This window comes from Xiphophorus couchianus, chromosome 14 (genome assembly GCF_001444195.1).
Source record: "Xiphophorus couchianus chromosome 14, X_couchianus-1.0, whole genome shotgun sequence".
NCBI lineage: Eukaryota > Metazoa > Chordata > Actinopteri > Cyprinodontiformes > Poeciliidae > Xiphophorus > Xiphophorus couchianus.
In genome coordinates, this window is record NC_040241.1 from 24,303,000 (window position 1) to 24,324,091 (window position 21,092).

At 43.2% G+C, this 21,092-nt stretch overlaps 3 protein-coding genes across 5 annotated transcripts; 2 read left to right on the forward strand and 1 right to left on the reverse strand.

The window, feature by feature from the left end:
• The first annotated feature begins 245 nt into the window (after positions 1 to 245).
• Positions 246 to 5,804, forward strand: LOC114157659 (myelin-oligodendrocyte glycoprotein-like). The gene is made up of 4 exons (XM_028038803.1): positions 246 to 401; positions 514 to 629; positions 1,404 to 1,736; positions 5,734 to 5,804. The coding sequence occupies exons 2-4, from the start codon at positions 560 to 562 to the stop codon at positions 5,787 to 5,789; spliced, it is 459 nt and encodes a 152-aa protein (XP_027894604.1). The 5' UTR covers positions 246 to 401; positions 514 to 559; the 3' UTR covers positions 5,790 to 5,804.
• Positions 5,805 to 6,014: 210 nt separating this feature from the next.
• LOC114157633 (Fc receptor-like protein 5) lies at positions 6,015 to 21,054 on the reverse strand. Of its 3 annotated transcripts, XM_028038762.1 has the most exons (7): positions 20,918 to 21,054; positions 20,804 to 20,839; positions 20,450 to 20,722; positions 20,188 to 20,370; positions 14,791 to 14,853; positions 6,486 to 6,644; positions 6,015 to 6,418 (listed from the first exon to the last, which is right to left on the reverse strand). In XM_028038762.1, exons 1-7 carry the CDS (start codon positions 20,946 to 20,948, stop codon positions 6,321 to 6,323), a joined length of 843 nt encoding a protein of 280 aa, XP_027894563.1. In that variant the 5' UTR covers positions 20,949 to 21,054; the 3' UTR covers positions 6,015 to 6,320. The 3 variants fall into 3 exon arrangements, with proteins under 3 accessions (XP_027894563.1, XP_027894562.1, XP_027894561.1); XM_028038761.1 differs by lacking the exons at positions 6,015 to 6,418; positions 6,486 to 6,644; positions 14,791 to 14,853 and adding exons at positions 19,149 to 19,375; positions 19,566 to 19,742 and having other exon boundaries at positions 20,125 to 20,370; XM_028038760.1 differs by lacking the exons at positions 6,015 to 6,418; positions 6,486 to 6,644; positions 14,791 to 14,853 and adding exons at positions 19,149 to 19,375; positions 19,566 to 19,760 and having other exon boundaries at positions 20,125 to 20,370.
• Positions 9,000 to 13,194, forward strand: LOC114157600 (uncharacterized). The gene is made up of 2 exons (XM_028038699.1): positions 9,000 to 12,413; positions 12,998 to 13,194. Exons 1-2 carry the CDS (start codon positions 9,516 to 9,518, stop codon positions 13,022 to 13,024), a joined length of 2,925 nt encoding a protein of 974 aa, XP_027894500.1. The 5' UTR covers positions 9,000 to 9,515; the 3' UTR covers positions 13,025 to 13,194.
• Positions 21,055 to 21,092: the final 38 nt, after the last annotated feature.

Below are 21,092 nucleotides of genomic sequence, written 5' to 3' on the forward strand. Positions count from 1 at the left end.
CTCTGCATTGCCAGGAATGCTAATTTTATGGCCTCCTATGGCCCGGCCTCACAGCAGGGAGACTCTATTGAGTGATCTGCATTTTGGCCCCGGTTTGTCTGAATGCCTGCTCATCTGCTCAACAGAAAACTGTTCCAAATAAGAGTGCTGAATATACCTTTTACACATGTCGTAAGATTAACTGTATTAAGCACTAAAAATAATCATTTTTCCTTAACAACGGACCTGAGGAGACGAGAGAACAAGAAATAAATATATCTCATTTCTTAACACTAGAATTAATACATCTTAATGTTAGATGTCACCAGTCATTAACATTAAAAAAGAAGAAGAAACCCTCCTCTGGCTCAGACCGTTACAGCCCCTCCCTTTCTGCCTCTGCAGATCTCTGTCGCAGCGCTGTGAGTTTCTCTTTCCTGACTTTAATTTATCCTTGTTGTCTCCTAACAGACTGCTGTATTCTAAGTTAAACTTTAATGTTTTTGGTGTTTCGTTACAATATTTTCCACTCAGAAACGTCGCATGAATCTATATTTCGGACGGAGAGACCAACCAGGAAATGGCTTCTTCTCTTCCTGCGTCTCTGTTCCTGCTGTCTGTGGTTTTCTGCCAGTTTCTCTCTGCTGCAGGTGAGATCAGGGGAGCAACTACATACTTTCTGAACTTTCTGAGTGGGAGACGGGGAACACGTCATCGGCGTCCCGCCCGCCCGTCTCCATCTGCCCCAATGACATAAACTTGTACAACTCATTTTTAATTAAAAAACAGGGCAAAATGTCATCATTTAATATATATACCCGTGTTGGTGACCCCTGCTCTAGAACAACTTGGCTGCAGATTTAAAGACCAAAAAGCTCAGAGGGTTCACTCTGCATCAGTTTTCTATGTTAAACCTCTAGATCTAAAATTATAAGACATTCCAGACATTCAGGGGCCTCCAGATATTCAATAAAGAAATGATTAATTAATTTCAAAGGAAATTTAAATGTCTCATTTTCCAGCTGAACTCAATGAGCCTCAGAGTTTCTGATGTTTCAGATTTTCTGTTTATTCATTTAGTTCCTTCAATAAACAGATTAAATATTAATAACTGGCTGGATTTTGATTAAATGTTTTCTTTAAAAATGATGAGGCATAAATGAGTCCTGCAGAGTTTTTATAGTTTTTTAAAAATGATTTAAAATTGTCTTCATAAAAACATCAGTTTTTTTTCTGAATATATTTACGACCATGACCTTTGACCCAGATCCATTGATGGTCCTGCTGTGAACTCCTGGATGAATCTTCAGATTGATGGATCTGATCTTGTTGTTCCAGCAGCAGAAACTGACGAGTCTTCATCAGAGACCTGATCACACTTTGACCTCTGACCTCTCTGCTCTGTGCTGTTTTCTCTCCTGCAGCTCAGAACTACGTCACAATCACAGCTACAGTTGGAGAGAACGTCATTCTGCCATGTAAAGATCCTGACCAGGAGCGGATTGTAGCCGCAGAGTGGAGCAGAACTGACCTGGAGTCAGGATCTGTCCTCCTGTACAGAAATTTGCAGTTTGATCCAATAAACCAGCTTCCATCTTACAGGAACCGGGTTGATCTGCTGGTTGGTCAGATACAGAAAGGAGACGCGTCTTTGGTTCTGCAGAACACAACGACTGATGACAGCGGAACGTATGAATGTCACGTCGTTAAAACAACTGAGATGAAACGGATCAGCTCCGTCAGCCTGGTTGTAGCAGGTGAGTGTTTGTCTCTGGATCAGAACCAGCAGCTTCCTGGTTCTGATCCAGATCAGATGATGAGACTCTAGAAAGCAGCTGGTCTGAGATCAGATGATGATGATCTACTCTTATCTCCTACCTGACAGGTCTCACTAGAGGTTAAAGGTCACATATTTAGACAGTAACTTATTAATTATGACCTTTAACATTTATAATTCAGGTCAATTGAATTTGATTAATTTTTTCCTTTAAACATCAAACTGTGTCCATAAGTTATGAGAAAGGTCAGGTAGGCTGATGACACTGTGACCTCTGACCTCCAGTGATCAGAGCCGATGAATCAATAATATTGGATCATTTGGTTCTGATCAGCAGATCAATAATAATAATAATATCAGAAACTCTTTGGTTCTGAATGAATCTCAGCGTTTCTGACTCCTGGTTGGTTGGAAGGGTTGAAGCGGTTCTGAAGGCTGACGGGTCCAATCTGGTACCAGCAGGGAGTTCATGATGGAGAGGCTGAAGTCCAGGTCCAGTTGGTTTCCTTTATAAAGCCTGAGTTCACAAAACGGGTCCTGCAGCTTGAGTTCAGCACAACACAAAGGTGACGGGTTCTGTAAAAAGAATGAACCTGATTTAGTTTTAAAGTGTCTTTTTGTTCATATTTTTAAAGCAGCTGGCGCTCTGGTTTATGTAAGTTATAGAGTTATAAATGGAGTCCAGCTGAGGTTCACAGGTATGGTGCGGTTTCATATTCATGGTCATAGTGGTGAGGAAACCATCATAATGGAGACACTGACAACTTGGGAACAAACTAACTGGACATTAAGTGGGAGAGACTTGATAAAGGACAAACTCTTAGTGACTCGTTTCAGTCCAGTGATGTAGTTTAATTAACTCTGGGTTAAGGCAACCTGCTGTTATGGTGAACTGATGCTTTTTGCATGAACAGTTCCCAGGGTAGGTCACTTTTTCTCTGTCTCAGGTCAGCAGCTTCAGTTTCAGTTCAAAACATTTTCACTTGAATTTTGAACTGAACAGATCCTCTCTATAGGAAATCCTTCATCTTCTCCACCTCCTGCCTCCCTCCTGATCAGACGAGTCTGCCACCTGCTGGTCTTCTGTCCGTACTGCATCTCCACTCTCCTCATGGTGTCTTTATGGCAACGCAGGAAATCAGGTAACACTCTAAAAAATCACTCCTCAATCCTAACACTTTCACTGTCTCATTGTTTTAGAGACATACTCCAAACAATACTTTAGATACCAGAAATATGAATAAACACAGAAAATAACAATTTTTCAACTTTGTTTAGCTTTAATAAGTTCATGTTCCCAGCTGAGCAGTTTACCATCATTAAGATGCTTCAACATCATGAGGAGAAAATCACGTTTTTATCCCTGAGGTTTGATCACCTAATCAGACGTTTCACTGAATCCCAAAAACAGACAAACCGATGAACACGGAGATTATCCCGGATCTGAAGAAGTCTGTTTGTTTAGCTCTCATTCACATTGACACATGCTCTGTAACCAGAGACAAAACACACACAGCTCTCTGTAAACAGCAAAAAGGATGTCTGCTGGAGGCTGGAGGCTTCTTTTACAGACGGGAACATATTAAAAATCAGAAACACCAAACAGCATGAAACTTACGTATTTTAAGGGTTTGAAACAGAAATAGCAGCTCTCAAAACACCGCCTGCATTCTCCCGTTTTTACAAGTATAAAATTTGGTCCACTTAAAGAAAACTCTCTAAAAGCCTCTTACTGCCAAATCACAACTCATCACTTCTCTACCAATAAAATCATTTGTCTAGTTTAATCTTAATATTCTCTTTTTTTCCCGTCACTGCGTCTCTCACTCCAACCACCAACAATCATCAGACCTGACAGTAAAAGTGTTTCTGATTTCCATACGGTTAAACATCTCCTCATCTCAGTGCAAAACCGTTTTATCAAAACACAGCTGGTCAGGCCACAATATTCCCAGAATGCATAGCGGTGCGGCGCCTGCGCACATCCCCGATCCAAAGTAATAGAAGCATCTTCATGAAATACGTAGAATCATTAAAGAACCTTCAACATAAAACGTTTCTCTGAACCAAATGTAGTAAAAAAAATCAAGTAAACTAGACGAGAAACTCCAGAGCAGCTTTACCAAAACCCAGACTGAAGTGAAAAAACACAAAATATTAACAAGTATTTTCACAATGACACATTCACTGACCTGAAGTCAGAATTTATCCTTATTTCTTAACTTCCTCTGACTGCAGGAAGTGACTCTTCAGTCTCCATGGTGATGACCCCACCCAGCCAGGCTGAACAGGGATTGGACAATGATTATGATGATGTCACCACAGAGCATCACTTGTGAAATGAACAGATTTGATCATAGATGCTCTATGAGCAGCTGTTCTTCTCTCTGTGACCCAAATTAATCTGACCGCTCCCAGTTGTCCACAGAATTTAAGAGTCTCTGTTAATTCTTGTTGTTTTATTGCAGCTACCAAGTCAAATAAAGATATTGGGAATAACTGCAAAAACATTTTCTCCTCTTCTTTGACCTCAGAGTTGGATGAACCCAATTCAATGCAATAATGTTGCTTTAAATAACAGAGTTTACAGCAGAGGCTCAGACCAGAATTTCTCTCTAAAGCAGGATCAGATCACAACATTTAGCCACAATGAAAAGATCCTGCAGGAGAAAATTCAGGTTTGAAAACATCAGGTTGTGAGTTTGCTGGATAAATCTCCTTGAATGTTGCTCGTCTCAACAGACACTTATTGAACGGTAAAAACACTTTTCTAGGAAAAAAACTGGAAAAACAACCATGAAACTCATGGAAAATCCATCTTTAAAATACTAATTTCTGCATATACATCCACAAAACATGGTTAGAGTTTTTCTCACCTGTGTTTCAAGGAGGTTCCTAGTTTTTCTTTCTGCTCTTGATCCATTCCAGACATTTTCTTTACCATGTCCATAATCAATGAAGTCTAATGGTTTTGGTGTTGCACTGACGTTCAAAGCCAGAAATTACAGTTTGTCAATTAATTTTAACCTTTGATTATATTCAGTTTAAAGAGATTTTTTCTTCCTTGCTTGATGACATGAGTTGGATGCCTAAGTTCACCACAGCATCAATGATTAGGTATCTGTCAGACCTACGGGCCTTTTGGTTATGAAGGTGCAACACTCATATATTGTCATTATGAAATGAAGATGAAACTGATGAGCACAATCCGGACCATAAGCATAACGTTGAAAGCCTTTCAGCGTTTTAGCACAGAGCAGAAAGGGAAAGTGTACATCACACTGATGAAAAGCTTTATCAGAGTTTTTAGGATGCAGAATCCTAAAACAATCAGTTTGTCATCAAGCTGATCATCAACATCTCTGGGTTGGATGTAGCATTGATGTTCATCAAGGACTACATCTAGACCAGAAGCTGGTTTTTCACTGCAGATGAAATATTTTATCATGATGATACTGGTATCATTGCATGACATGTAATTGTTTTGACTGTAACAGTTAAGGGTTAATTCATGTCAGTGCAAACTTGGTTATTGGGATAAGATAAGATCTTTTACAAATGGAAGACATTTTGTCATCTTAAAAGAACTAATGAACATTTTGAAATCAGGTCTGTGGTCAGGTTCTTTGTGTCCAGTGAAGTTTGAGGATTTATACCAGCTGCTGTTACAGTCATCACAGGGCACAGGGTTATTATGGTCCTAATGTGTTCAGTAGGAGTTGTAGCGGACAGAGAGATGCATGCTGGGATTGTTTAAACCACTGTAGAAGTAAACACAGAGAATCTGTAGCAGATAAAAACCTTTCTGATTCTTTGGTCCAATATTATGGTTTTGGAAAAACAACCAAAAGAGAGAGTTTGAAAGGCCTTGGCCGCTGGTCTCAGTTTTACTCAGAGATGTTCTGAGAGGTTTGACTGCAGAGCATCAAGAAGACGATCATCCTGGACGTGACTTCTTCATCTCAGTCCACTCACAGATCCTCCAGAAGAACATTCTCCTCAATGGCTGACCCTGAGTGGGTGGCTTTGGTGACAAAACACTGCATGGTGGCGTATGCAACACTAATGACTCCATGCTCTGGACACTGGAACCCTCAGGAAAAACATGATTGGACTCTCAACCTTTCCAAGGAGAGGAGACTCCTGCAGCTAATGTTCTGTCCCTGTTATCAATCAGATCCTTTGTTCTGTTACTTTGAGGGTCACAGGCTGAGAAGTTTGAGAATCTCTGATTTCAAAGAACATTGAACATCTGCAATAAAAAAAATGATCAAGATGTAGTTTTATTGGCAAAGGGAACATTTACAAAAATTAAACAGTTTTTTTAAATGAATAAACCTGAGAAGCCTCTAAAACTTTCAGCTTGTCATCAATAAAACAGAAACTTTATTCTTTAGGAAACTGTCAGGAACTTTTCAAGAAAAGTGAAAAATGTAAATTTGAATCTGTAAATAAACCAAAACAGGTTGAAGTCAGACTGGATTGAATCAGTGAAAACCTTCACATCATCTTGATAACTGTAAGAAACAACAGGAGCAGAGAGTGATGGCATAATCTCTTCAGTTCAGAAATGATGCTCTGTGATGACATCATAATCATCATCCAATCCCTGATCAGCCTGGGTCGGATTAGTTACTGCCATGGAAACAGAGAGGTCACATCCTGCAGGTAGAGAAAGGTAAAGATTGATAACAGGAAATGGACTGACAAATCAGAAACAAAGTGCTACCTTTGGCTTTCTGACAGTATAAAGACATCATCAGCAGAGAGGAGATGAAGTACGGACAGAAGACCAGCAGGTGGCAGACCAGCCTGATGCTCCTGGAGGCTGAGGCAGGAGGTGGAGTTGCAAAGGTGGGTGGAGTTTCTCTAGTGGTTGTGGAATTTTCTGCAGAAAGAGTTCATCTTGATCAATTCTGGGGTCAGAGGTCACGTTTACCTGTATAGTAAGTTCAGCTGATTGATTCTGTTCACCTACAGACTCTAATCACGGTGGTTTTAGCATCGTTTACACTCCAGTTAGGTATACTTAGATAATCTCTGTGTTTTACTGCTTATTGTGGAAACATATTTCATGTTTAGATTATAACATCTGTGAATGAAGAGTAATGATTAGAGGAATTACAAGATCTTGTTAAATCACATCTCATGAAAACATCACCAAATCTCCCACAGAGTTGACTGATGTTCTGTGATATTCAACTGTGTCCAACTGGCTTTGCATGATGAAGGCGAAGGAGACGATACCCCAACCATCCCCAAACCAACTTTAGCAGAATAGACACTAAATCAAGAGGAAAGACATGAAGAAAAGGTAAACACTGAAAATTGTTCAAATGCTAATAGAAACATAACTCTTTGTTATGATAACCGTTGGCTGAGTGTCTACAACTACGTTGAGCTACATCACAGTCACATCACTGGCTATCAATGGCATATGGGAAATGGTCACTGTTACTGCAGATATGTTTACCTGAAGCTCTGCTGTAAGGTCTAAAAACATAAAAAGTTTTTTAAACCATTTGTGGCAAAAATCTTTTGTGACGATCCCCTCCTATCCAGTAGGTGTCTCTAGTCCATTATTTGTTTTCTTTGTTCTTTTCAGGAAACGGGGGAATGGCCTGTTAATTGAACGCACCGGGTGGCTGATAAATACTGGCGTCCTGTCAGTCACGGGGTCTGCTTGGTTGGCCTCCGGACCAGACCGGGAGAAGCAGCATTGGTCCACATCTCTCTCTCGGACTGGCTGAGCAGTTCACCCAGCACATATTTGGGATAAAAATAAATTGTTATCTCTGTGGATCCGCTCGTCTGTCTCCCATTTTTGTCATCGCCTATGAGTGGGGCGTGACAAATGGGGGCTCGTCAGTTGTGAATCCAGATCAGCTGTCAGGTAGTGTGTTTTGAGTTGTGTACTCTGTCTTGTTGGGGGACGTTGACGAGCGTGCTTGGTTTGGTGAGTGCAGCCATTATACATCTATTTTGAGAGGCTGTGTTTGTCTAGCAGTTTGACTGCTCGCTTCCGTACAATCGTAGTAAGTTGCGGTGTTTCTGTCCCTGTTAGGCTTAACAACGACTTCCTGTATGGAGTTTGTTGGGGGGGGGGGGGGATTTTAGTGTGGTGTGTACGTGAGTAGAGCAGTTGTCTCGGGAGCACATCCGGAGTTGCAGGGGGGGTCGCCATTTATTGGTTGCTTTTCCGGACTCTCGGGCGCTAGTGCATAAATACCCATCACGGTAACACCCGAAGACTAGGGGGGAGATTAGTTAGATTCTGGTTAGGCAGTTAGAGGGACAGGGTCACTGTGACGCTGTGATTGTTTTGGGATTGTAGGAGCTCAGAGTGCTACTGGTAGGGTTGGAATTCAGGTGTTGTGTGAATAATTGTTAATGTTATGGCTGCTGTTGACGAGTTTTTGCGAGATCCGTCTGAAGAGGGGTTGGAGAGCTGCACACGCAAACAATTGTTAAAGATCGCTGAACATTTTAAACTGGAGGTCAGTGATAAGCGGTCTAAAGACAGTATTCGAGCTATCATTAAAGCTAATCTGATTGACTCAGGTGTGTTAGGACCAGTTAAATTGCAGGCTACCGGGACATGGTTGGACACTGATGCTTCTGACACTAGCTTGACTTTTGAACAGAAGCGGGAGCTGCTTTTGTTGCAGGCTGCGATAGAACAGAAAAGATTGGATGTGAAAACACTGGAGTTGGAAGGACGTAGATTGAATTCGACTACTGATGGCCACACCCCCCTCGATGCTTCCGGTAGGGGAACTTCTAGCTCGTTTGATGTTGGCAATAATCTGCGTTTAGTTCCTCAGTTTTCTGAATGGGATCCAGATACATTTTTTTCCCTGTTTGAGCGTGTTGCTGATAGTAGAGGTTGGTCTGATCTGGACCGAACTCTGCTTTTACAGTGTGTGTTCACAGGCAAGGCTCAAGAAGCATACTCTGCTCTCACAGTGGATGACAGTAAAGTTTATGCCACTGTGAAGAAGGCTGTTTTAACAGCTTATGAGTTAGTACCAGAGGCTTACAGACAGAGGTTTCGGACATGGCAGAGGGGTGGGAAACAAACCCATGTTGAGTTTGCCAGGGAGCTGGGAATCCATTTCAATAGGTGGTGTGCTTCCTTAAAGATTAGCTCTTTTGTTGACCTCTGTCATACGGTTGTCCTGGAACAGTTTAAAAACTCTGTTCCAAGTCATATTGCTGTGAACATAATGTGAAGACAGCTGCTGAAGCTGCTAAGCTAGCAGATGAGTATGTTCTTATACACAGGGCTGGCCGTGGTTATCAAGCTTGTAATGATTTTGGTTACAGGAGCAGCAGCCACTCTTTTGTGGGAAGTCATGCGAAGGAGGAAGGTGTTGGTCCTGATCTGAACAGTAAGTCAGAACGGGTTTCCGGTGGGCATGTTTATTTGGATCCCACTGACGTATGTCATTATTGCAAAGCCAGGGGCCATTGGAAGCGTGAATGCCCTAAACGGGGTGCTCAAGTGAAATCTGCTGCTTTTGCTGCCTCTGAAAAACGTGCTGGTTTTGTTTCCTCTAAGCAGGTGGAAGTAGGACGGAAGTACACCTTGGACCAGGGGGATTTTTCTCCTTTCGTTTCTGATGGCCATGTGTCCATAGTGGGGAGTGATGCTACAGTGCCGGTAAAAATTTTGAGGGATACTGGGGCTTTTAATTCATATATTGTGAGCTCTGTATTACCCTTTTCTGAGGAAACCGACACTGGAGACCATGTTTTGATGCGGGGCATGGGGCTTTTGGTGGAACCAGTTCCACTGCATAAATTGACGTTGACTATTGGATTGGTTCAGGGTGAGGTTATTATGGGAGTCCGCCCTGCACTTCCTCTAGAGGGAGTGGATGTAATCTTGGGCAATGATCTTGCTGGTGGACGGGTGTGGACTGATTGTCCGCTACCTGCACCCATAGTAACTTCTTCCCCTGTTTTAGGGAAGTTGGATGAGAGTGCTCAGTGTTTCCCTGGGGTTTTTACGGCTTGTGCAGTGACACGAGCTATGTGCCGTGCTGAATCTGCATCGCCCCCTGACCATGATGATGGGGGAGCAGAGGAAAGTGATTTTTTCTCTGTTTATGTCCCTGTTTCTCTTTTGTCTGTTTCTCATAGTGACCTGATGGCGGAGCAGAGGGCAGATTCTTCTCTTCGTCATCTGTTTGATCAGGTTGTCACTGAGGAAGAGAGTGTGGTCAGTGGGTACGTGTTGAAGGATGGATTGCTGGTACGGAAATGGTTGATACATGGGGAAGATTTTGTTGGTGGTCCACTCTGGCAGACTGTTGTTCCCTCTAAATTTCGCAGTGAAGTGTTGCGGGCTTCCCATACTCAATCGGGACATTTGGGGGTTCACAAAACTTATAATTATATCCTGCGTTATTTTTTTTGGCCTCGGTTGAAAAAGGATGTGTCCGAGTATATCAAAACCTGCCATACATGTCAGATGACAGGAAAGCCAAACCAGAACATTAAACCGGTTCCCTTGTATCCAATTCCGGTAATTATGCAACCCTTTGAACATCTCATTATTGATTGTGTTGGTCCTTTGCCTCGTTCTAAGGCTGGGAGTAATTATTTGTTGACCGTAATGTGTCAGACAACAAGATATCCAGCTGCATATCCACTCCGTACTATCACTGCTAGATCTGTGGTGAAGGCTCTGACCCAGTTTATTTCCATTTTTGGTATTCCGAAAGTTATCCAGTCTGATCAAGGTTCAAGTTTTTCTTCTCATTTATTTGCTCAAGTTTTGAAACTGTTACAGGTGACGCATAATCAGGCTTCTGCATACCATGCTCAAAGTCAAGGTGCTCTCGAGAGGTTCCATCAGACCCTCAAGTCCTTGTTGCGTGGTTACTGTGTGGAGTTAAACCAGGATTGGGAGGATGGTTTGCCTTGGCTTCTGTTGGCTGCTCGTGAGGTGGTGCAGGAGAGCACTGGTTTTAGTCCAAACGAGCTTGTTTTTGGACATGCAGTGCGTGGGCCGCTTAAACTGTTGCATGACGCTGTGAGACCTTCACAACCTCCGAGTAACTTAATTGACTATGTCAATGGTTTTAGGCGTCGTTTGTATGTGGGGGTGGAAATGGCGAGGGAGAAGTTAACCTCTTCTCAGGAGAAAATGAAACGCATCTATGACCGTAAGGTGGAACATCGGTGTTTTAGTCCTGGTGATCGGGTACTTGCATTATTACCAGTTGTCAGCTCCCCCTTTCAGGCTAAATTTACAGGCCCATTTACAGTTCTGCGCAAGCTGTCAGATCAAAACTATTTGCTGTCAACGCCAAGGCGGAGGAAGTCAACACAACTTTGCCATGTAAATTTATTAAAACCATACTACACTCGGGACTCACAGGTGTCCGCTAGTAAAGGTGTGGAGGCGCAGGTTGACAGGACTGTCTCTGTTGTTACTACAGTGGGTGGTTTAGGTTTCTTGTCTGCACTTGACAATGATGAGGTTATTTCACCTCATGAGAGTTTGTTGACTGGCAGGCTAAACAATTCTGATGCATTGAGGAATCTGGATTCTTTATTTGCACACTTGTCTCAGGAGGGGGTCGCTGAGTTGACTGCTATGTTTAATGAATATCGTTGTTTGTTTGGTGATGTGCCCAGTAGAACACACTTAATCCAACATGATATCGATGTAGGTGAGGCACGACCAATTCGGCAGCGTTTTTACAGGATATCTGTAGAGAAGCGGAAGGTCATGGACGGCGAGATTCGGTACATGCTTGATAATGGTATTGCTGAACCCTCTGCATCTAGCTGGGCTTCACCTTGTTTGTTGGTGGAGAAGGCTGACAAAAGTTTTAGATTTTGTACGGATTATCGGAAAGTGAACATGGTTACAAAATCTGATGCTTACCCTATGCCACGCATGGAAGACTGTGTTGATCAGGTGGGTTCAGCTCAGTTTGTCAGCAAATTTGATTTATTGAAGGGTTATTGGCAAGTTCCATTGTCTGAGAGAGCTAGAGAGATTTCTGCCTTTATTACTCCCTTTGGGTTGTTCTCCTACTCTGTCATGAGTTTCGGATTGCGAAATGCACCGGCAACGTTTCAGCGTCTCATGAATATGGTGGTTTCTGGGCTGGAGGGGTGTGCCGTATATTTGGATGATGTGGTGGTCTTTAGTGATACGTGGAAAGAACATCTGGCTCGCGTACGTAAGCTGTTCGAACGACTGGCTGAAGCACACCTGACCATTAACTTGTCCAAGTGTGAGTTTGCTAAAGCCACTGTTACCTATCTGGGTAAGGTGGTGGGGCAAGGGACAGTGCGTCCAGTGGAAGCCAAAGTAACTTCAATTTTGCAGTATCCTGTACCAACCACAAAAAAAGAACTCAAGCGGTTCCTGGGTCTTGTGGGGTACTACCGCAGTTTTTGTAAGAACTTTTTTACGGTGGTTTCTCCACTGACAGATTTGCTGAAGGATAAGGTGAAGTACACCTGGTCAGCTTCCTGTCAGAAAGCTTTTGATGATCTCAAATCTGTACTCTGTTCTTCCCCTGTCCTTGCAGCTCCACGACTGGATCATCCTTTTGACCTGCATGTGGATGCAAGTGATGTAGGTGCAGGTGCTGTCTTATTTCAGCAAGATGATGATGGGGTTGATCGACCTGTGAGTTTCTACTCTAAAAAATTCAACCATTTTCAGGTGAACTATTCTGTCATTGAAAAAGAGACATTGGCATTAATTTGGGCTTTACAGCATCTTGAGGTATACCTGGATTCTGGCAGTGTTCCTCTGGTGGTCTATACCGATCACAACCCCCTAACATTTTTGCATTCATTACAGTGTCCGAATCGCAGATTGATGCGATGGATGTTGTTTTTGCAGCCATATTGCCTGGATATCCGCCATATTAGAGGCTCGGACAATATTGTGGCGGATGCTTTATCCAGGGCACTTTGTCCTTAGATTTAATGGACTATGCATTTAATTTTCAGTCTCCTTCTCTAAAGGTTTCTTATAGGCTTCTCCAGTGGCTAGTGTGGGTGAGCTGTTGAGGTGGGGATTGAATGGGTGATTGTGGTAAGGCAGCAAAGTCTGATAGTATTGTACTTGGCACCTAGTTCAGTTGACTTGCTGTGGTTTTTTTGGAGTTCCATTAGGGACTCCATTTTTATGGGAGGGGGTGTGACGATCCCCTCCTATCCAGTAGGTGTCTCTAGTCCATTATTTGTTTTCTTTGTTCTTTTCAGGAAACGGGGGAATGGCCTGTTAATTGAACGCACCGGGTGGCTGATAAATACTGGCGTCCCGTCAGTCACGGGGTCTGCTTGGTTGGCCTCCGGACCAGACCGGGAGAAGCAGCATTGGTCCACATCTCTCTCTCGGACTGGCTGAGCAGTTCACCCAGCACATATTTGGGATAAAAATAAATTGTTATCTCTGTGGATCCGCTCGTCTGTCTCCCATTTTTGTCATCGCCTATAAGTGGGGCGTGACACTATAAAACTGCATTAAAATTGACATCCTCTCCTTGGGCTGCCACCTTATCGTGGTGGAGGGGTTTGATGTGGAGCATAGCTCCGATGATCCTAGGAGCTCTGCTGTCTGGGGCTTCATGCCCCTGGTAGTTTCACCCAAGGCAGACAGGTCCTAGGTGAGGGACCAGACAAAGCGCAGCCCGAAGACCCCGATGATGAATGGAAACTTTGGACTTCGTTTTCCCTTGCCCTGACGCGGGTCACCGGGGCCCCACTCTGGAGCCAGGCCTGGAGGGGGGCATAATGGCGAACACCTAGTGGCCGGGTTTTTACCCATGGAGCCCGGCTGGGCTCATTTCCGTCAGGCTCGTTTCCGGTGAGAGTTGGACTCCGCCAGGGCTGCCCTTTGTCACCGATTCTGTTAATTAATTTCATGGACAGAATCTCTAGACTAGCCAAGGTGTTGAGGGGATCCGTTTTGGTGGCCTTAGGATCTCATCTCTGCTTTTTGCGGATGATGTGGTCCTTTTGGCTTCATCAGGATGTGATCTGCAGCTCTCGCTGGAGCGGAGTGTGAAGCGGCAGGGATGAGGATCAGTGCCTCCAAATCCGAGGCCATGGTCTTGAGCCGGAAAAGGGCAGAGTGCCTTCTCCGGGTCAAGGGGGGGTGACCTGCCCCAAGTAGAGGAGTTCAAGTATCTCGGGATCTTGTTCACGTATTGGGGAAGAAGGGAGCAGGAGATCAACAGGCGGATTGGCGCAGCGTCTGCCGTCAAGCGGGCGCTGTAGCGGTCCGTCGTGGTGAAGAGAGAGCTGAGCCAAAAAGCGAAGCTCTCAATTTACCGGTCGATCTACGTTCCCACCCTCATTTATGGTCATGAGCTTTGGGTCATGACCGAAAGAATGAGATCGCGGATACAAGCGGCTGAAATGGGTGTTCTCCGTAGGGTGGCTGGGCTCTCCCTTAGAGAGAGAAGCTCAGTCATCCGGGAGGGACTCAGAGTAGAGCCGCTGCTCCTTCACATTGAGAGGAGCCAGTTGAGGAACATCTGGTCAGGATGCCTCCTGGACGCCTCCCTGGTGAGGAGTTCAGGTCCCACCGGGAAGAGGGGAAAACCGGGACACGCTGGAAGGACGATGTTCCTCTGCTGGCCTGGGAACGACTTGGGATTCACAGGGAGGATCTGGAACAAGAGGCTGGGGAGGGAAGACTGGACCTCCCTTCTGAAGCTGCTACCCCGCAATCCGACCCCGGATAAGTGGAAGAAGATGGATGGAAAAATTGAAGTTTTGCAGAATGAATTGATCTTTCAAGATTCTTGAAAGAAATTTTATAATTTAGTCCAATCTTGTTCTCATGAACTCAGAATTGTTTTATCTCGAGTTTAAGCTATTGCTGCAAAGCTAATAACAATGTGGAGAGAGAGCAGTTCTGATTTTTCCAGACTATCACAAATTCTGCTATTAAATTTAAAAAAATTATTTTCATAGCAAATTATCCATAAATCAATGAGAAGTTTTAAGAACAGAAATGTCTTAAGGAATCATGATGGAAAGTTCCTGACCTTTGACAGAGATCCTGCTGGATGGAGACTCTCCATGACGGCTGATGTTACATTTATAGAGGCCTTCATCAGAGCTGGAAATATGGAGGAGGGTCATGTGACCTGATGATCCATCACCAATGAAGGAGCCATCTTTATAGAAAGCAGCTGGGAGGTTGTGGGTTGGATTCTTTGCTCTGCAGCTCAGAGTGACGTCATCTCCCTCCATCACAGGGAGGACAGGACTCTGCAGGATCACTGATCCACCTCAACACAGAGACAAACTACAGCATTTCATCCATTTCCACACAGCTTCAGCAACACTAACTCCACAGTCTGATCTTACCAGAGACAGAGAGCTGGATGCTGCTGCTGCTGCTGGAGGATCCAAACATGGACTCACACCAGTACAGACCAGTTTCATGTTTGTAGAGGCTGCTGATGTTGCAGGTAGAACTATTTAATTTCCCCCATCCATCTCCACATCGCTTCCTGGTCTCTAAAGTTGTGTTTCTCCTCACAGTCCATCCATCAGGTCTGTTTTCATCCTCACAGATCAGAGTCACTGATTCTCTGATAAAGAACTGAGATCTGCTGGGACTCACAGTCAGATGAACTGAAATAATAAAACATTCATCCTTTCATTAGTTCCACAGGATCAAATCTAGATCTAGAGTTAACAGAATCAGGTTGTAACCTTGGTTTGTTGAGCGGCTCAGCAGAGAGATCAGAGCTGCAGAGAAATGAGTCTCAGGTTAGTTGGAGCTTTAATCAGCTTCTGCTGTGGGAAGCAGCAGTGATCGTCTCTCAACATTTCCACACCAACATCCAGCAGATGGACTCACCCAGCAGCCTGAGGACAGATGTTCCCTCCATTCTGCAGCTGGATCCAATGAGACCAGCAGCAGTTTGACACTCGCTGAAAACATCCTCTTCCTCTTCCTGGATCTCTACGTCGTCTTTTAGTCGACCACAAAGCTTTTTTTTTGTTAAAATTTGTTGCTCAACTTAAAAACTTTTAACCTCAGTTTCCTGATTGTCAGACCAACTCAAACTTCTGCAGCTTTTAGTCCGACTGGTTTAAACTTTTTCTCTTATTTCTTTTCTCTCATCTTGTTGCTTCAGACCAGCTTTGTTTCATCTGAGAGGAAACCAAAGAGCAGAGAGGACTGAGAGTGTGAAGCCACACAGTTCTCTCCAACATTGAATTGATCAGATCTTCTCTGCAGAAAAACCTTCAACTTTAGCTCCGCCCACTTCTCCACCTCCTGCCTCCCTCCTGGTCAGGCTGATCTGCCACCTGCTGGTCTTCTGTCCGTACTGCATGTCCACTCTCCTCATGGTGTCTTTATATGGACACAGGGTCAAAGGTTAAACACTGACACATTCACTGACTTGAAGTCAGAATTTATCCTTATTTTTCAACTTCCTCTGACTGCAGGAAGTGACTCTTCAGTCTCCATGGTGATGACCCCACCCAGCCAGGCTGAACAGGGATTGGACAATGATTATGATGATGTCACCACAGAGCATCACTTGTGAAATGAACAGATTTGATCATAGATGCTCTATGAGCAGCTGTTTCTCTCTCTGTGACCCAAATTAATCTGACCGCTCCCAGTTGTCCACAGAATTTAAGAGTCTCTGTTAATTCTTGTTGTTTTATTGAAGCTACCAAGTCAAATAAAGATATTGGGAATAACTGCAAAAACATTTTCTCCTCTTCTTTGACCTCAGAGTTGGATGAACCCAATTCAATGCAATAATGTTGCTTTAAATAACAGAGTTTACAGCAGAGGTTCAGACCAGAATTTCTCTCTAAAGCAGGATCAGATCACAACATTTAGCCACAATGAAAAGATCCTGCAGGAGAAAATTCAGGTTTGAAAACATCAGGTTGTGAGTTTGCTGGATAAATCTCCTTGAATGTTGCTCGTCTCAACAGACACTTATTGAACGGTAAAAACACTTTTCTAGGCAACCATGGAAAAAACATCCATGAAACTCAAAGTCCGTCTTTTCACCGTCCATTTCTGAATATCCATCCACAATATGGGATCAAATTTTTTCCTCACCTGAGTTTAATTCAAGTTAATGTCTTCTGTTTTTGCTACTGCTGATCCATTCCAGCCACTGGATGGACATGATAGAGAAAACTTTATAGATGTGCCTGTACAGCTAAAGCTTTAGGAGGAAGGATGATAAAACATGTCTGACTTTTGATAACCACTTCCTGTTACCTTTAAAACGTTTAACCTCAGTTTCCTGCCTGTCAAACCAACTCAAACCTCTGCAGCTTTGAGTCTGAATGATTTTAACTGATTCATCACTGAAATCTCCTCTTTACTGCAAACCTTTGAAACAAAACAAAAATTAAACCTGAAGCAGCAGAAATCTGTCACTAGAGCTCAACACATATTTTCATGTGTTAAACATGAACCGACTGTTCAAGGTTTAAATCCACAACTTAAACTTTCACCTTGTTCATCTTCTCAGTTGCTCAAGAACTGCAAATGATATTTATCTCTTAGTGGAACAAGTCAGAGTTGGCCGGAGGGCGGGGCTTTACACCCAAATAATAAAGCTCATGATAATATATCTTTACAACATCGACATGCCTGCAGTAGAGGGATTTACAAGTTTCACCACCACAGAGAGAAACTGTCATTCTGAAATCCAAAGCCTCTAGAAATTATTTGTGTCTGTTTCAGGTATATTTCCTGATCTGCGTTCTTTCGCCCAAAGTTACCAGGATCGCAGTTTGGATCCGGTCCTGGATCGCTCAACCCAGCAGCCTGAGATCTGCATCCCCGCAAGAGTTATTCTGGACTTTTTGGACTGGGCTGGACACCTGGAGCCATCTCCTCCCCTCGGGGCTGGAGCTTGCCCCGTCCTCTACTGCTCCCGGTCATCAGAACTAAGGGACGACCTGCCAAGTTGTGTCTGCAGAGTCGGATCATTTCCAGGACTCCTTGATCCTCATCACCTCTCCCTGGAGGAAATTCCCCGGCACGAGTAGCTCAATCCACAAGTCCGAGTCCCAGTTTGTTCTTTATACTCACTTTCCTGGTCTGTCTCTCCACAACGCCGATCATGTCAGTCCTTCCCAGCCTGGCCATCAGCAGACCTGTCATCGCACATTTAACGTTTATTCCTTGTAAATAAATCCCCAAAACTTCCTGGTTTCCTGAGTACATTCCTGCATGTGGGTCCAGAACGTTGCTAAAACCTTGACAAGCACAACATTTTATTCAATATTTTACTCCTATTACACCTAAAATCAGTCGGTCTTGCAAAGTTTTTATTCATCAAGAGTCAACAATGATTCTGGCAACCTGCTAAATAATCTTACATACACAAATCTCATCAGAACCGGGCCGGCCTTCTCCAGGACTCGTCAGACGTAACAGAGTCTTGGATCAGTCAGATTCTGCCTAACGCCCACCACCCTAACATCTCCACCCGTCTCTCAGTTCCTTCCTGGTCTATTTTCCATCCATCCATCCATTTTCTGTTCACCCTTTGTCCTGCATGGAGTTTGCATGTTCTCCCTGTGCATGCGTGGGTTCTCTCCGGGTACTCCGGCTTCCTCCCACAGTCCAAAAACATGACTGTCAGGTCAATTGGTTTCTCTAAATTCTCCCTAGGTGTGAGTGTGTGTGTGCATGGTTGTCTATTTTTCTTTATGAATATTGCAACATGCAGTCAATCATGAGGGGCCCAGAAAAAGTGACCTACCCTGGGAACTGTTCATGCAAAAAGCATCAGTTCACCATAACAGCAGGTTGCCTTAACCCAGAGTTATTTAAACTACATCACTGGACTGAAAACGAGTCACTAAGAGTTTGTCCTTTATCGAGTCTCTCCCAGTTAATGTCCAGTTAGTTTGTTCCCAAGTTGTCGTTTCCTCACCACTATGACCATGAATATGAAACCGCACCATACCTGTGAACCTCAGCTGGACTCCATTTATAACTCTATAACTTACATAAACCAGAGCGCCAGCTGCTTTAAAAATATGAACAAAAAAACACTTTAAAACTAAATCAGGTTCATTCTGTGGGGGAGATTCCCAAACTGCAATTTAGGTTTCTTCGTTAAGTTGTCTAAGGGTAGAAAATAACAGAACCTTCAATCAGAACAAGGATCAAACTGATGCCATCATGTGTTCTGTTGGAGAGTCTGATATGTGACTGGAGGAAAAACTTTTACAGGATAATAAAGAAAGTCAGAGAATCAAAATCAGTGTTTTAGTTTGTTCCTCTTTTTAATCTAAATTATGTTTAATTAATTGTCCTTTCTTAAATGTTTGTAGAATTTTAATAAAACTATTGCATCTTTATGTTTGATGTTGGCTTTGAATTAAAGAAGGTTTTGAGTTTTATTCATTCATGAGGCTTTAATTATTCATCCATTAAAACAATTTTACAAGAACAAGAAGAAATTTGGAGCAGAGGAGGATGAGATTGTTGAGTTCAGAAGTGATGATCTGTGGTGACGTCATCATCATCATCATCATCATCATCATCATCATCATCATCATCACCAGGTACCAGCTCAGCCTGGAGGGACGGAGTCATCTTCACACATGGTAACGGGTCACTTCCTGTATTTAGAGGAAGTTAAAGAGGAAACAATTTATTACCACTAATACAACTAATTCAGGAAACTGGATAATTAGAGACATTTATAAAGCAAATTCAAAAAATATAACAACAAAACCAGAATCAGTGAAGAACATCAGTCAGTCAGTGATTGGTTGGATCATCAGGTCAGTAAATGATTCAGGGTTTTACCTTTGGTTCTGAGTCCAAATGAAAACCCCAAGAGGAAAGAGCAGATGAAGAACAGGAACATCACCACCAGGTGGCAGAGCAGAGTGATGATGAGGAGAGGGGAAGGTGAGTAAGTGGGAGAAGCTTCTGTAGTGGGAGGAGCTTCGGTAGTGGGCGGGGCTGTGGATGTTGGTTTTTCTGCAGAGAGAAAACGACCTGATCAACATTTACAGATGAAACTGACAGATTATTTGATGAGTTCATTACTTGTAATTCACACTGATTATAAGAATAAAAACAACAAATTTGTGTTTTTCTTTTTATTTGCAGAGAATTAAGAAACCATTTATTCTATAATCTGTTTAAACACAGAATGATGGATTCAGTCATGATGAATTTTCTATCTATCATTAAAAGGATAATCTTGAATTAAGCACATTTCACATTTCTATTCTTGAAATTACTTTTTCCTATTTGATTTCTAGTTTACACAGATTATTGGAAGAAAACTAAATATTAAAACACAGAGTTGTAGTGATTTACATGTTGTTAAACTAAAGAGAAGCTGCTGACCTCTGACCTTTGACAGAGATCCTGCTGGATGGAGACTCTCCATGACCTTTGACATTACATTTATAGAGGCCTTCATCAGAGCTGGAAACATGGAGGAGGGTCATGTGACCTGATGGTCCATCACCAATGAAGGAGCCATCTTTATAGAAAGCAGCTGGGAGGTTGTGGGTTGGATTCTTTGCTCTGCAGCTCAGAGTGACATCATCTCCCTCCATCACAGGGAGGACAGGACTCTGCAGGATCACTGATCCACCTCAACACAGAGACAAACTACAGCATTTCATCCATTTCCACACAGCTTCAGCAACACTAACTCCACAGTCTGATCTTACCAGAGACAGAGAGCTGGATGCTGCTGCTGCTGCTGGAGGATCCATTGATGGACTCACACCAGTACAGACCAGTGTCATGTTCTCTGATGCTGCTGGTTTTACAGGTAGATCCATCTTTTCTCCACCATCCATCTTTATCACATTCAGTCCTGGTCTCTAAAGTTGTGTTTCTCCTCACAGTCCATCCATCAGATCTGTTTTCATCCTCACAGATCAGAGTCACTGATTCATATTCAAAGAACTGAGATCTGCTGGGACTCACAGTCAGATGAACTAAAATAATAAAACATTCATCCTTTCATTAGTTCCACAGGATCAAATCTAGATCTAGAGTTAACAGAATCAGGTTGTAACCTTGGTTTGTTGAGCGGCTCAGCAGAGAGATCAGAGCTGCAGAGAAATGATTCTCAGGTCAGCTTGAAGTTTGTCCTCCATGAAGTCAGCAGAGTAAAATGAGTCGTTACTTACAGATCAGCCTCAGTAGAGATGTTTCCTCCATGCTGCTGCTCGATGATCTGAGGTCAGAGAATAAATAAACTGTGTGGCTTCACACTCTCAGTCCTCTCTGCTCTTTGGTTTCCTCTCAGATGAAACAATGCTGAACTGAAGCAACAAGATGAGAGAAAAGAAACAAGAGAAAAAG

What these genes read in the sequence shown, in the direction of transcription:
- LOC114157600 (XM_028038699.1), top strand. Translation starts at nt 9,516, where the DNA reads ATGCGGGGCATGGGGCTTTTGGTGGAACCAGTTCCACTGCATAAATTG. An exon ending in ATGATGGGGTTGATCGACCT is followed by an intron (nt 12,414 to 12,997) that starts GTGAGTTTCTAC and finishes TGTTCTTTTCAG; the next exon opens with GAAACGGGGGAATGGCCTGT.
- LOC114157633 (XM_028038760.1), bottom strand. Translation starts at nt 20,948, where the DNA reads ATGGAGGAAACATCTCTACTGAGGCTGATCT. An exon ending in GAGCCGCTCAACAAACCAAG is followed by an intron (nt 20,723 to 20,803) that starts GTTACAACCTGA and finishes TTATTATTTTAG; the next exon opens with TTCATCTGACTGTGAGTCCC. An exon ending in CATCCAGCTCTCTGTCTCTG is followed by an intron (nt 20,371 to 20,449) that starts GTAAGATCAGAC and finishes CTCTGTGTTGAG; the next exon opens with GTGGATCAGTGATCCTGCAG.
- LOC114157659 (XM_028038803.1), top strand. Translation starts at nt 560, where the DNA reads ATGGCTTCTTCTCTTCCTGCGTCTCTGTTCCTGCTGTCTGTGGTTTTC. An exon ending in CCAGTTTCTCTCTGCTGCAG is followed by an intron (nt 630 to 1,403) that starts GTGAGATCAGGG and finishes TCTCTCCTGCAG; the next exon opens with CTCAGAACTACGTCACAATC. An exon ending in CGTCAGCCTGGTTGTAGCAG is followed by an intron (nt 1,737 to 5,733) that starts GTGAGTGTTTGT and finishes GTCCACTCACAG; the next exon opens with ATCCTCCAGAAGAACATTCT.